This window comes from Fukomys damarensis, unplaced genomic scaffold (assembly GCF_012274545.1).
Source record: "Fukomys damarensis isolate Sample0158 unplaced genomic scaffold, DMR_v1.0_HiC HiC_scaffold_3, whole genome shotgun sequence".
In the NCBI taxonomy this organism is placed as follows: domain Eukaryota; kingdom Metazoa; phylum Chordata; class Mammalia; order Rodentia; family Bathyergidae; genus Fukomys; species Fukomys damarensis.
Window position 1 is genome coordinate 46,011,551 of NW_022900915.1, and position 15,021 is coordinate 46,026,571.

Here is a 15,021-nt window from a genome sequence, read left to right on the forward strand (position 1 = left end):
CATCAGAATGACAACTGCATCATTTGCCCACTTGAAATATGAGTAGTATTTGTGATTAAGGTGTACATGTGTGATTTATCAGTCATTATGACTGCTTCTAAAATTTAGTCATTCCCCAATGCCTTCATTCTCAAAAGCATATTTTTCATATTTTAATTCAGTATTTTTAAGAAAGGCATCAAATAAAAATATGTTCATTCAATATAATAGTATTTTGAAAGGCATCTTTAACTTTGCAGTACACTTGAAATAAGTTGAATTAACATCAAGACTTGTTATAGGGGAAGCAGCAACAACACTGTCTTATGCTCAGAGTTATGAATTTCATTGTGGAATAAATCAATGAGCTCAACTTCACCTTTCCATGTGGGCCTACATACCTCAGGTCTTGTGTGCTATTGACTTGCTTACTAAAATAGAAATTTACATTACTTTAGTGGATGTATTCATGTTTCACCCTGATTTTCACATGTAAGTGTTTGGAGATGAAAAGATGAAACCAAATGTTTTATACTTCTTCAGAGTCACATTCTAATTGAATTACACTTAGAAGTTTCAAAGCAGCAGAATTTGTAGGGATGGAGAGTCTGTGGACAGGTAACAGGAGGAAACTGCAAAGGTGGTCAGTGAGCGTACAGGGTCTGAAGGTCTTCCAAGGGGCCATAGCATTTTCTACAGCCTGTGTTATGGGCTTGGTACCAAAGGCCAGGCTCAACACCCTGGGTCTCAGTTACCCCACCTGCTCACAGGTCCTGCTGCCTGGGGAGCATGGCAAGTGTGAAAGTGCGTGCTGTCAAGGTGAGAGTAAATGCACACGAATGCCCTCTCCTTCAGGAAGCAGAGACAAGACTGACAGGGAGACAGAAGTGGGTTCTGCAGCCAGAACAGGACAGGAGTTTGCACATTGAGGATACAGGAAATGCCAGGACAGCGATAGTCTGGAAGAGTTGTGCATGATGCCACATTCATAGATTAGATTTCAATGGACAACTAGAAAATGTCAGGAATGCACAGATTAGAGACAAACAGCTTTCAGTAAAGAGAAAGACTTCTGCATCCAGAAACAATTTATTCCAGAACAAAAAAATATGTAAAACATTAAATGTTTTCTTTTCTTTCCTCCCTTTCTTTTTTTTTTTGTACTGGGAATTGAATTCGGGTCCTTGTGCTTGCCAGGCAGGCCACTGAACTGCTTAGCTAAATCACCAGCCCCTAAATGTTTTTTATATAGAATAAATCAAACAAGTATTTTATAAGTAAAACCCGTGATAAAATTGAGAACACTTTAGACAATTGCACAATGATATATAAATCATAAATTCAGATTAAATAATTTTAAATAAAGTGTTATAATTGTCAATCATAATAAAGTCTCATAAACAAAACAGGAAGAACAAAGGGAATTTAGAAAATAAAACATTGAAAAATATGGAGAAAGCCAGGAAAAATGAAATTTTAAGAGGAAAAAGACCCTCACATAATTCGACTGCATGTGGAACATCAGGACAAGAACAAAACTCATGAATGGCACAAGATAAAAAGCTTCATAATTTCTGTAACACAAAAACTTCAAAGAGACAGAAAGTAGGAAATGACTTACTTTCTACTGAAACTGAAAACATGAGTTGAGGAAAGCTGGATCACGGGATCTACTTAAATCTACAAGAAATCACCCCCAACAGCTAGTTAGGGGAAGGATCTTGGCAGGGATATTGCTCCCTCCTTCAACTTCAGTATCTTTCTAAAGAAACCCTTTTGCCTTCCTAAGGAATTTCCTTAGAGCAGATTGAATGTCCCTGTTCCTCAGACAGTAGATAATGGGGTTCAAGAAAGGTGGTGTCACAGAGTACATCATAGAACACACCAAGTCTAGAAGATTAGGTTCACTGGAAGTCGGCTTTAAATAAGCAGCAATACCTGTTAGAACAAAGGTGCCCACAACCATTAGATGGGGCACACAGGTGGAGAAGGATTTGGACCGGCTCTCCCTGGATGGCATCTTCAACACAGTAGAGAAAATGAACACATAGGAGACCAAGATGCAGACCAAACAAGAGAATGAAGAGAGGACACCAAGAGCCACACCGACATTCATAGCAGCATGCTCCTCGGAACAACTGACCTCTAGAATGGCAGGGACATCGCAGAAAAACTGGTGAATCCTGTTGGAGCCACAGAAATTCAGAAAGAATGTTTCAGCTGAGTACAAGGTGCCCAGGGCCCCTCCGCTGAGCCAGGACAAAGCCATCAACCGGACACAGAACCTTTTGTTCATGACAGCCTCATAGTGCAGAGGGTGACAGATGGCGACATAGCGATCATAGGACATGGCAGTGAGGATTCCCACCTCTGACTCTGGCAAGAGGACCATCAAGAAGAGCTGACATACACAGCCCAAGAAAGAGATGGAGTCGCTGAGGGTGATGGAGTTGAGAATGGATTTGGGCAATGTGGTGGAAACGAGGCAGAGGTCCAGGAAGGACAAATGCCTCAGGAAGAAGTACATGGGGGTGTGGAGGTGGCGGTCAAGAACTGTGAGGAGGACGATGGTCAGATTCTCCAGGGTGGACAACAGGTAGACAAGAGAGAACAGCGCAGCCTGCAGCCCCAGCAGCACCATGCTATCCGTCAGTCTCAGGAGCGAGAACCCACTCAGAAAGGTCTGGTTCTTCATATTCCTGTGTCATGAGGTGTCTGTTGAGTCTGAAAGAAAATGGGAGAGTTAAAAACATGGCATTACAGGGATCCAAACACTCCCATGTGTGCAGCACCACAGTTCTTGACAGCTCAGTCTTGGGAGTGGACATCAACAGATGAATGGACAAAGAGCATTTGCTGTTTAGTCCCAACGAAGCACTGCTTTACAATCGTCAAGGAAGGACAAGCTAGAAGCTGTTGGCAGGAAAGTGGGTGCAGCTGGAGTCCATGCTGTCAACTGAAGTAAATCAGATGCACAAGCTTAAAAATTACTTAGTTTCTCTGCTATGATGAACTCAAACTATAAATAAATATCAAGAAATAGTTGGAAGCAGAGCAGTCTTTTGGAAAAGGCAAGAGGACAAGAAATGGAGGGAAAAGAGAAGACAGTGGTGCAGAAAGAACTGAGATGTCTTGTGCACATGGAACAGCTCCTCACTGGGATGTGGTCTGCACGCAGTGTAAATTTGAACTAAGACAAATAAATATTAAAGTGCATTCATCACATCACCTGTTCTGTGTCTCTCCATTCCTGAGACAATTAGAGATCAGCATTCTACATTAGAGTGAAAATCTAAAAACACCAAAATACTCATCTTTGTACACAAAGGAGGTATGAAATAATGACAGCTTTAACACTCTAATGCAATTTAGTTTAAATGAATTTTAAGAGATGAGAGAAATTCGACGTATCTCCAAAATAATGTGAAATTACTTTGGAATATTTTTTCACTTTAAAATTGACAGGACTGCCTGTGTAATAATAGCTGAAATAGGGTTAATGATGCACATTTTCTCATATCAATAATTTCTTCTCGGTGTGATTTGTGTGTGGATTACAAGATCTGGGTGAAACATCTGCTGGCTCCCTGTGCCTATACATAACTCAGGCAATAATTGAGCTGAGCTTTTTGAAGGGGAAACTAAGTAAATGTCTCTCTGTTATATCTCATGACTTTAGAGATCTTGTAGATATACAAGATCCCAACAATGAATGTAACTGTACTGTATCCCTAAAATGTACCAATAAACTCAATTAAAGCTGAAAAAAAGAAGAAATCTTGTAGACCATTCATTAGCAAGCAAAATAGGAGTAGAAAAAAATAGAAAAAAAAAACCCAGAAATACTCATCGTTATACAGTGATATCACAATTGATTTTTCACTTCCCTTTCGCAAGACGTTAGGGCTGCTCCCCATGCATTCATTGAATATTTAATTCCTTGCTGTAGATGCTGTCATAGCATCTACTATTTTACATAACTGAAGTTATTTAAAATAGCACAGAGCACTGAAAAACACTGAAGCAATTTTAACAATTTGAATGTTAAATTACAGAGCAAAACTTGAGCATAATGCACATAATCAGGGCCATGCTCCGGGAGGACTCTGTCCAAGATGAGAACCAGCACATGCAAGAGACCAGGATGCCCAGCACAGAGGCAGCGAATCCCCAAGATGGAGCTTCCTGAGGGTCCCCATGGGAGGAGCTCCTCCTTTTTGCTCCCTCAGGTCGTCAGTCCTTAGAGCCTCTTTGTCCTTTCCCTCACTGCAATGACCTTGTTTTATGTCTCCATGGAACTCTTCTCCTCCTCAGGATGAGACGAATTACTGTGAATATCCGAAGATGTCTCCAGCGCTAGCCATGCAGGAATCCTGTGGTGCCCTGGGCTGAGTGTGCAGTAGGGACTGTGAGACCTACCCTTGGGGGTCCCCTCCGTGCTGCCGTGCAGAGTCCATGAAGACCAAACACTGGGGTCCTTCATGATCCTCCCTAGGCAGCAGCATCTGGCTGAGGAGTTTCTTCCCCCTCTACGATGAGCACCTTCACCTCCTGGTTCCCAGGTCTAGCTGCTTTGTGCCCTCATAGGCGGCAGAATCTGCCCAGTCTGATGGTTCGGCCCGGCAGCAGTGGGGTCGGAAGGGTCCTCTGCCCCTACCTGGTGAGCAGGCTCAGCCTTTCCTTCTGTCCTGCAGAGAATGTGTGCATCCCTCCCTGTGTGGATTTCTCCACTTCTGACAAGCTCTCTTCTCTCTCAGGGAACGGTACTCCCAGGAGTGGGGCTGGGATTTGGAGGTGAGATGTGAGCAGAGCAATTTCTCTCTCACAACAGACACGTTTCCATTAATAAAAATGAATTTATGTTGATGTGAACTTTCACTAATAAAATTATTGTTATTTCTATACATATCCTCCCAGTTGAATATTATTTGATTTGGAGGAGACAACATTCACCAAATTTCAAAAATACTAATACTATCAATTTGTATCATCTAAAAATATTTTAAAGTCCCCAAGTATAAAATATCTTCATAATAGAAACATAGCCATATTATCATGTTGAACATAGGTTTCAAATACCTCAAAATTTTGAGAAGCACCATGAAAATTTTCTTCCTTGTCCTTTAGACACATCTGTGTCAAGATAACTCTTACCTTCAAACCACATTTTAATACCCTAATTTCACATTTGCTTTCAAAAGTAAAAAACTAGCAACAGGAAATCAAATTGAACAGATGGTAAGTGAGAATGAATAAAAGTTTTATTTATGTTCACATTATTTTTATGAAAGCAGAGGAGAATAATAAAAGAGAAGACTAAAGGGAAAATAAAAATGAGTTTTAAAAAGTCTTTAGAAATTTGACATGAATATCAAATTATCTGGACGATATGAACTTGATTCAGTCATTCTACATGAGCACACACACAAGTGTACACTCGCACAAAGACAGATGCCTGTGCTACTCCCAGACTTGTCCTCTGGAAGCTGATTTATCCCTTTTCAGTCAACATAGGAAAAAAAGTCTTTTTGTTCCAACAACAGTGGACTTGCACATAAAATTTTGTAAACATTTACTGTGTTTCTGAGGATGAGTTCCACTTCAAACACTATAAAGGTGTATATGTTTATGATACATGGCATTCCTGAGGAAGTTCTGCCAAAACCTTTAGCAAAATATTAACAATATAAAGAGGAAATGATGGTTAAAAAATTGAAAGGCATGGAGTGAATTATAGGATTAAAAACTATGTGACACATGTATTAATAGAGGTTTTTATTTATTTATTTATTTTATTATTTTTTTATGGTACTGGATATTGAACTTGGTCCCTTGCTCTTGAGGGGCAGGATGCAGAACCAAGGAGCCAAATCCCTTGCCCTATTAATGTTTTCAAATAGAGGGTTTTGCATAAAAATGGTTGGACACAGTGTCATGTGCTTCTCCGCTTCACTTGAAGCAATCTTGCCATTTAATACAATACATAGGGAGTTGTAAGGGAACAAACTGAGTACAGAGCAGGGTCTGCAGCTGTGTCAGAGGAGACCAAGGAGGGCTGAGTGTTAAGGATGGACTTTCCAAGTTCCGCCCTAAGGCCAGAGAAACAGCACCAGTGTCATGTGGGGCAGATGGCTTCCTAGCAGTGAGCTGAACATCTAATAAATCAAAGGGCCTGGAAGGTGTGAGAAGTGTGAGGGAGAGGGGAGAAAGAGACAGGATGGGAACACAAGGGGGAGAGGAGACAGAGTGGGATAGAGATACACATTCGTTTGGGACAATGACAGAGATTTGAAGCAAAAACTATAGAAGGGGAAAATCACGGTAGGAAAAGATTTAATTTTCATTTGGAACCAAGTCTAAGCAGAACATTTTAATTTCTTTGAAACCTCCCAATACACACCCAAGATTGTAATCCAGAATGGACAGAACATGCACAGGAGGAGCACTCTTACCTGACCTTCCTAGAATCCAGGCATGGCAGTGAGGGCCATTTTCTGAGAAGCACATTAATGACTTTGGGGGACAGTGAAGGGGAGTGTGGTTTCTGTCCTGTGTCTCAGGCTGATTCTGTCCAGAAGGGCCAGGTCCTTAAGCACTCACAGGCCAATCTTGCATGGGCTTCTCCTGGGAGGACACACAGTGGCTGTGCACTCAGCTTTCTTGGAAGCCAGAGCCTGGAGACCACACAGACGCTCAGGGCTGCAGGCTGCTCCTGTGCCCTTTGCCCCATTGAGACTCACAGGAGAGCTCTGGGGCTCATTACCCGCAAGCTCCAGCAGCTCTCTCTCCTGTACCCCATGGAAGGGACTGGAATCCATGAGCTCCTAAAATTCAGGACCTTAAAGGCTGCATCCACATCATCTTTGAGTGTAGCGATCCCAGTTTCAGTAGGGAAAGATCCTAGGAGAATGACCCCAGCACTGTAAATTTGTGGTCCCAAAAGGATTTAGTGGAAGTCCTAGGGCTGTCACACCTGACCAGGACCCTGATTCTCCCTGATTTCTGTCTGCCTCAGTAAGCCCAGCTTCCCTTCATGTTCCCACTGTGCTCCAGATGGCTGTGTTGGGATTTCTCTGAGCAGTGCAGATCCAGCTTCTGTCGCACCCTTCTGAGTGCAGACAAAACCCTCAGCAACGCCCTAAAAATCCTGGCTCCAGTTGGGTGGGAGCTACACCCAGAGGACTCTCAGCATGGGATTCTGCAGCTGTGGTCCAAGGTGGGGTTTATTTTCAGAGACTGATCCTGTAATGTTCTTCTTTCATTCTAGGAAGGGACCCACAGACCACCCTTATTGCTCATAATTATGCTTCAAGTTGTTGCTCTCCAGGCACCATGCATCACATACTCTCCACTTGCCTGTTTTTAGAACCCTGTTGCTGAAACCTCACATTTGTCAAGCAGTTGATGCTCACTTACACTTTCTTCTTCTTCTTTGCCTGGCATCCTCCTGCTGTTTCATGCAGGCCTTGTTACAGACCACACACCAACATCACAGGAACCACAAGCACCAGTTACAGGGTCCCTACAAACCTGCAGGGATTTGAGTGGAACAAATACATGTCAATGTAGATAACATTTCCACAACAAGGTTGCACCTGTGCAGCAATGAAGATGACACATGTGTTCATCTTGAAGGTTTCAAGGAATTGTCCTGGCAGTGTTTTACAGCCTCCACATTTTTGATAAAGTCATCCTGAATTGTTTCAGTTTTTATTGAAATCTGTGTCTACCAGTCCAGCTGCCAGAATGAAACATCACAGGCTGGGCAGGTTGCATCAGAGAAACTTGATTTCTCACAATTCTGGAAGAAGACTCCAAGGACCAGAGTAAGGGTGCTGTTAGGGTCCTTGGCTGTGCTGGCCCCATCCTGCTGCCTCACACCATGGTCATCTGTGTGCATGCCTCTGTGTGTGTGTGTGTGTGTGTGTGTGTGTGTGTGTGTGTGTGTGTGTGCATTTGTGTCTCTGGGTTTCCTGGTCTCTGTGCAAGCATCCTGACCTCCTGGTCTTATGGAGCACCAATAAGCCTAGCTAACACACAGCCCATGTTACCCAAGTCACCTCTTTTCCAGGACTGGATCCAAACACATTGTAGTCACGTGAGATGCCAGGGATGAGAGCTTCACTATGTGATGAGTTGAACCCAGATCAATGCATGAGTTATATCATTCTCCTTGTTATTTGTGTTTATTTTTCACAACCATACAACAACACATTTTATCATAGATAATTTTAAATTAATATATTACTTCTCATAGGTGCTTTTCAGACTTCTTTTACTCTTGTGAAGTTTACAGCCTGAGAGTGCAGAGTTAATGGAAAATGCTAGCCTAGGTGGCATGGGTCCAGGATTTGATACCAAACAGCTTAAAGAGAGGAATGAATGAATAGATTTTAATGTATATATTTTTTAAAAAATTTATGTCTTCATCTCCTATGCCTTGTTTTTCTTTTCTTATTTAAATAATGAGGCAGGCAAAGAGAGGATAAGACGATAGTTCATGTGTTTTGTTTTTTTTTCTTTTGTTAGATCTATAGAATAAAGCACTCTGTTCTGCAACATCAATATGATGCTAATTCTAGGATTTTGGTGAATTAATTAGCTAGTTGCTTGTAGTTTTCTGCCTGCATTTTTTAATAAATATTTTTGTTTTTAGTTAAGAGAGATCTAGTACAAAAAAGATAATTGCCATAAAGAGAAGGAGTCCTGTTGCAGTAGAGAGAGGAGAGCTTGCAATAAGAAGGTTCCCCTGATCGCTCCAGTGCCAGGAGAGTCTGCTTGGGCACCAGCCCACCGCAGGAAGGATAACCATGCCCTTGCCCACCAAGAGGCACCATCGTTCCAGCACCAGGAAGGCCTGCTTGGGTCCTGACCCCTGCTGGAAGGATAGCCATGGCCTCTCCTTCCGGGAGCCACCATTGCTCCAGCACCACGAGGGTACCCACACAGGAGCCCCTGAACCCCCACAACTCCCACAACTCCCCTTCCCCCAATGCACTCTCAGAACTCTTGATTGTGCTAGTCTTTGGACCCACTCTGCAGAGGCAGAGGTGGTCATAAAGGATATTTTTCTGAGTTCCCAACTTTGAACATCTTTAAAGAAAGGGCATGGGAAACCTGTAGTAGAATGGTGTGGAGTTCAACTGTTCAGGAGGTCGGGGAACTCAATCTGGCCCTGCAGCCCGAGGTCAGTCTGCATCGTGGGGTTCTGCCATTAGCTAACTGAGATCAGGGGTCTTGGTTCTGCACATGCCTGCACATGTTGTATATTATGACAGCAGAGACATAGTTTGAAAGAGGCCCTTCAAATCTTATTTGTTCCTTTCTTTTCTTCATTCCACTCTGTAAATTCTTTCTTTTTTCTGTCCTCTTTTCCCAACTTAGTGTCTTGCTCCACCATATTATCCCTCATCTCCCTTTCTGTTTCTGCTCCTGCCCTCAGATTTCTTCTTTTATCATTTTTTCTCTTTGCTTTATGTTCTTTTCTTCTGTCATTCTACCTCACACGGGGGTCAGTGGGTTCAAGGGAAAGTGAGCCCCTATTGCCGTTAAGGGGATATATTCTTGTCCTTGTACTTCTACTCTGTTTTTCCCTATCGAATTCAACAGATTACTGAATATTGTGTGGTCATTCTATGTTCTCTAGCTTCACTTGAAACCTTCTCTAATTCTTTTACTTATCTACTCCTCTTGTCTTAGCTCTGTCTAAGCCCCCATCCTAAATGGTAAATATACTACTTTGAAAAGTTTGTTCACTGAAGACATATTTTTGACTGCTTCTTGATTTCAATTTAATTCACATGGTTTAAGGGTGATAGACTAGTGACTACCACAGATGTCAGTTTCCAAGTTGTACTTGATCATATTGTGCTGCTGATTGTATCAGTTGGGATAAAGGATTGTGGTTGATTTGATGAGCTGTTTTCTCTGATTTTATGAAAATGAGAATGTCTGTGGGTCATTAGAAACCCGGAAGCTAGGACAAGACTATATCAGGAAGATTTGGGTGATGACCCAGAGATTAAACAAAGGACAGCCAAACAACAAAAATAAAAATGAGAAAACACTTAAACAAGATACAATGACAGACTCCCAGTTCACCAGTGGCAAACAGTAGGGCAAATGAGGATGAAAAGGCTGATAGTGAACCACCAAGACACCCTGAACTCAAAGCACAGGAAGTAACAAAACTGATCAATCAGGCTCTGGAAAAATTCATAACAGAAATAATTTCCCAAATAACCATAGAGATGGTGAGCAAAATGAAAGTCATGGTTTGAGACTCTAGAACAGAAATTAATAAAAAAAAATAGATGAGCTCAAGACCACGATAGAAGCCTTGAAGGCCCAGCATAAGAAAGAAATGGAAAGAATAAACCCCCAACATAGGAAAGAAATGGAATCCATAAAACATATTCAAACAAATATCCAGGAGATTAAACACTGCATTGAAAGTGTATGCAATAGAATAAAAGAATGTGAAGATAGAATCTCAGATATAGAAGATAAGATTGCAGTCAGTGACCCTGAAAAAGAGGTCTCTTAAAAACAGTAAGGGATCATAAGAAACTGATCCAACAAGTCCTAGATGATGCAAAGAAGAATAACATAAGATTGATAGGAATCCATGAAGTAGCAAGAGAAAATACAAATGACTTTAAAAAGCTGTTCACAGAATTAATGACAGAAAACCTCCCAAACATAGGGGAAGAGTTTGACATTCAGATAAGTGAGGTGTATAGGACCCCAACAAGCTAAAATCAAAAAAAAATCTACACCTAGACATATAATAATCAAGATCCCAGAAACCCATCAGAAGAACAAAATACTACAAGGAGTAAAAGAAAAGAAACAAATAACATGCAAAGGAGAGCCCATCAGAATCACAGCAGACTTTTCAACGCAAAACCTTAGGGCAAGGAGAGCCTGGAGTGAGATATTTCAAGTACTAAAAGAGAACAACCTCCAACCTAGACTGATGTATCCTGCAAAACTCTCTTTCAAAATGGATGGGGAAGTAAGATATGTCCACAACAAAGAACACCAGAGAAACTATGTGAATACGAAACCAGCACTACAAGCAATTCTAAACAATATCCTAGAAAAAGACAATGAAAGCAACAACACCATAAGGCCCAACAGATCAAATCAAATAGGCAAGGCAAGAATATAAAAGGAGAAGTGAAAAAGTAAAGAGTCAACAAAAGGCCAATAACATGAAAATAATAAGTCAGTACATATCAGTTATAACCATCAATGTCAATGGCCTCAACTCACCAATCAAGAAAAATAGACTGGCAAAATGGAATAAGAAGCAAAATCCAACAATATGTTGTATACAATAAATATACCTAGTGCAAAAAGAAACCCATAGACTGAAAGTGAAAGGATGCAAAACAATTCTCCATGTGACAGTTGCCCAGAAAAAAGCAGAGGTAGCAATGATATTCGCAGATAAAGTAAATTTTAAACTAAAACTCATTAAGAGAGACAAAGAAGGCTACTACTTCCTTGTAAAGGGAATAATTCAAGATGAAAAGATGACAATCATAAACATATATGCACCAAATACTAATGCCCCCAACTATATAAAATACTAAGAAGCATGAAAAACCAAATAAGCACTAATACAATTGTAGTGGGGGAACTAAATATTCCATTTTCACAAATAGACAGATCATCTAGGACAAAAGTCAACAACAAAATACTAGAATTGAACCAAGCTTTGGAAGCATGGACTTAATAGACATTTATAGAGTGTTCCACCCCACAAATCAGAATATACATTATTTTAGGCTGCACATGGGTCATTCTCCAAGATAGATCACATACTAGCTCATAGAAAAATTACAGTAGTAAAGTAATAAAATTGAATCTTGTTGTACATTTCCAACACACTGTGGGCCACAATGCCAATGTAGTGCATATCTGAAATAATGGTTTGGTATCTTTTTAGTGTTTCAAAAAAAATGTTACCTTTTACCCCCTTGAGTATTGCTTTTTGTTTCTTAAATTTGAATAGATCATAATTAATTTGCAGATGTTTTTAGATTTATTTTTTAAACATTGAAAGTTATTTCACATTTACTTTTTGTTTATTTTTTATGGCAACATTTATTTTATTTTATTTTTTTATTTATTTTATGTTTTTTGTTTTTTTGTTTTTTTTGTTTTTTTTTTTTTTGCTATTGGGGATTGAACTTGGGTCCTTGCACTTGCAAGGCAGGTAACAGAACCTCTGAGCTAAAAATCCCCAGGCCCTATTTTAAAATTATTTATTTATTTATTTTTGGTACCAAGGATCGAAATCTGGCCCTTGAGCTTGTGAGGCAGGCAGCAGAACCACTGAATCAAATCCCCCAGCCCTCAATTACTTTTTTAAGCCATTGCAGAAAGGTTTAAAAAGTAATGCTGATAAATTCTGAAGCAGCTTCAGCCAAATACTGATTTGAAAACCATTTATTCAACTTTTTAAAAATAAAATTGTTTTCCAGTTGAATTTCCACTTATATCTTGGAATTTATATTTTGTATATTCTTTCATAACTTGTTTGAGTGTCAAGAGATTATTTGGCTAGGTAAATGCAGTTACTACCTCCAGGTTTCTTTGAAGAATGTTAGTTTTTCAGATTTCATTTTACTTCTCTTTCAGTTTAAATTAAAATTTATATCAATTTTCATTCATATGATCAGTTAATAACTGTTCCTTATGTGTTCTTCTTTGACTTAGAGCATTTTTTGCCACAATGAATAGTTAGTTAAGCAGCTCAGATGCCTTAGTGTAGGAGGTATGAGCTTGACATTTGAGATGAAAATACTGATGTAGTAAAAGACAGTCCTTTATGTTGAGTTGCCAAGTGTTCTATCTTTTGGTCTACCCATAGTGTGACCTTGAATGTATGCTGGTAACAAAATCTGTACCTTGCTTTGAGTGCTTTATTTTGAGCTTATTTTAGAAGTATTTCTCTTTTTTCAGTTTCTTTTTCTATTATTGCACCTTAGATATAAATGTGAACGTATTTTCAAAAACTGCCAAAAGATCAAACAATCTCAAGTATTTGTGAGGTGAGATAAGAACATGTGTGAATATTTAAATTTTAAAAAGTTATTACAGGGCTGGAGATTTAGCTCAGGGATTGTACCATCCTCAAAATAGCTTTTCCTATCATACTTGCCACTTTCTGAAGCAGTTTTGGAACTCTTCTGCTTTTGTGTCTTTAGGAGATGTGGTAAAATATAGTGAATGTTGTTTCTAAATGTCATTCAATATAAAGGCAGACTAATAAAAACATTACACTATGTACTGATCTTCTGGATCTGGCACTGTGCAGCTTTTTGCTCTTCGCTCAAGTCAAAATGACTGAAATTCTTTTAATTGATTGAGAACATAGAGGCATCAATGGCAATCAACTAGGCCCTCAAGTGTGTTTGAATTGAGGGCAAGTATTCTGAGGGAGATTACTTGCAATGTGTCTTTCACTGTGATTAAATTTAAAAATTTAAATATATACCATATTTTAGGAGCATATGTAGACTTCATTTTTCTGGAATAGAGGATGGTGAAACATGTACTATTTTATTTGGCTATTCAGGGGTAGATTAAAGGAAATTATATAATAAACACCGATAAAAACTTAGGTGTGATTCCACTTATATATCCCCATAATTTACTCTTATTTCTATTTCTTTCTAGGTAAACTATTCTACAAGCTGTATGAAAATTAAGTTGGAATAAATTAAAAGGCATTGATGCAAACGTTATGCACAGCATTTGATTGTATATCACTTTATTCTGTGATTTTAAAAATGTGTACATGTAAATTTTCATTGGTTATACAGATTAATGGGGTTAATTTTGGCAGATTCATACATGCTCATTACATACTGTGATCATTTTCATCCTATAAAATTTTAAAAGTGAAAAAAATTAAAGGTCTTAATCGTGTTAAAAAAAAAAAAGGTTCCCCTGACCATAAGATCAGTAACCATCTATGATCTTAGGGTAGTGGTTTTATTTCATGTTGTCTGTCCTTATGCATGTCTTTTCTCAGTTAAACAACTTGCATCGCTACTAGTTTACTGAAGATGTTGTCATAAATATCTGTTGAATCTTCCAAATATGATTTCTAAGTCACAGGGCACGGCACGCAAGTGCTTTTCATCTTTAACGTCCTAATAAGAACACTGATTGTTAAACCTTGGAAGTTATAGTTCAAGGCGGAGGCCAGTCAGCAGCAGCAACTGAGAGAATTAACCACTAGGGTCTGAAATCTGACCAGTTTCTGTGTGCAGTGAGCGTAGCGATTAGGAGACGCTCTGAGGTCTGCAGGAGGAGAAGCCACTGGAGCAGTGATGAGGCAGAACTGCGGGAAACGAGCAGCGAAAATCCTCAGTGCCAGAATCAAAGCAATAAATGCTACTGGGTTTGCTAGAAGAGCAGAAAGCAAAAATGATGATTTTATTCCTCAGAGTTTTCTCCTAAGCACAAGACCGCTCTTTATGAGAAAACCACCAGAGAGAAAACCATTCGAGGTCTTCCTGGAGGAAGCTGTTCCAGCTCCAGGCCCTTGTAACACCACTGCCCCACTTAGGGGCAAGGATGCCAATCCGCAGGAGTCGGTCCACTGAGGGTCTCGCCAGAGAGCCAGGTCAGAGGACACAGAGCCATGGGCAGAAAGAGAAAATCTTGCACCTTCTCTTCCCCACAGGGCTGCAGTGAAGACAGCGAGCTGTGGCCAGCGAGGTACAGACACTAGGAGATGCAAGGCCAGGAGGGGAAACACAAACAGGGACATTGGTGGGATCAGAAGCCTCTGATACTTGCAGCTCCTGCAAAGAAAAAACACAGATACATGGCTGTGCAGGTTAGCGTCAGTCTTCACACCAAGGGCGTGCTGATCTCATGCTCTGTGATCCAATGTAACATGTGAAGGAATGAATAAAAATGTACTGGTGGATCAACAAACAAACAAACCCAATCTGCAGAGGCAGTGCAAGCAGCTATAGCAGGCTCAGGTGTGGCACAGACATTGGAGAAGCCAGA

At 40.1% G+C, this 15,021-nt stretch overlaps 1 protein-coding gene across 1 annotated transcript; it reads right to left on the minus strand.

The window, feature by feature from the left end:
* Positions 1-1,741: 1,741 nt before the first annotated feature.
* Positions 1,742-2,674, minus strand: LOC104860011 (olfactory receptor 14K1). Its single transcript, XM_010620996.1, has one exon. The coding sequence runs from the start codon at positions 2,672-2,674 to the stop codon at positions 1,742-1,744; it is 933 nt and encodes a 310-aa protein (XP_010619298.1).
* Positions 2,675-15,021: the final 12,347 nt, after the last annotated feature.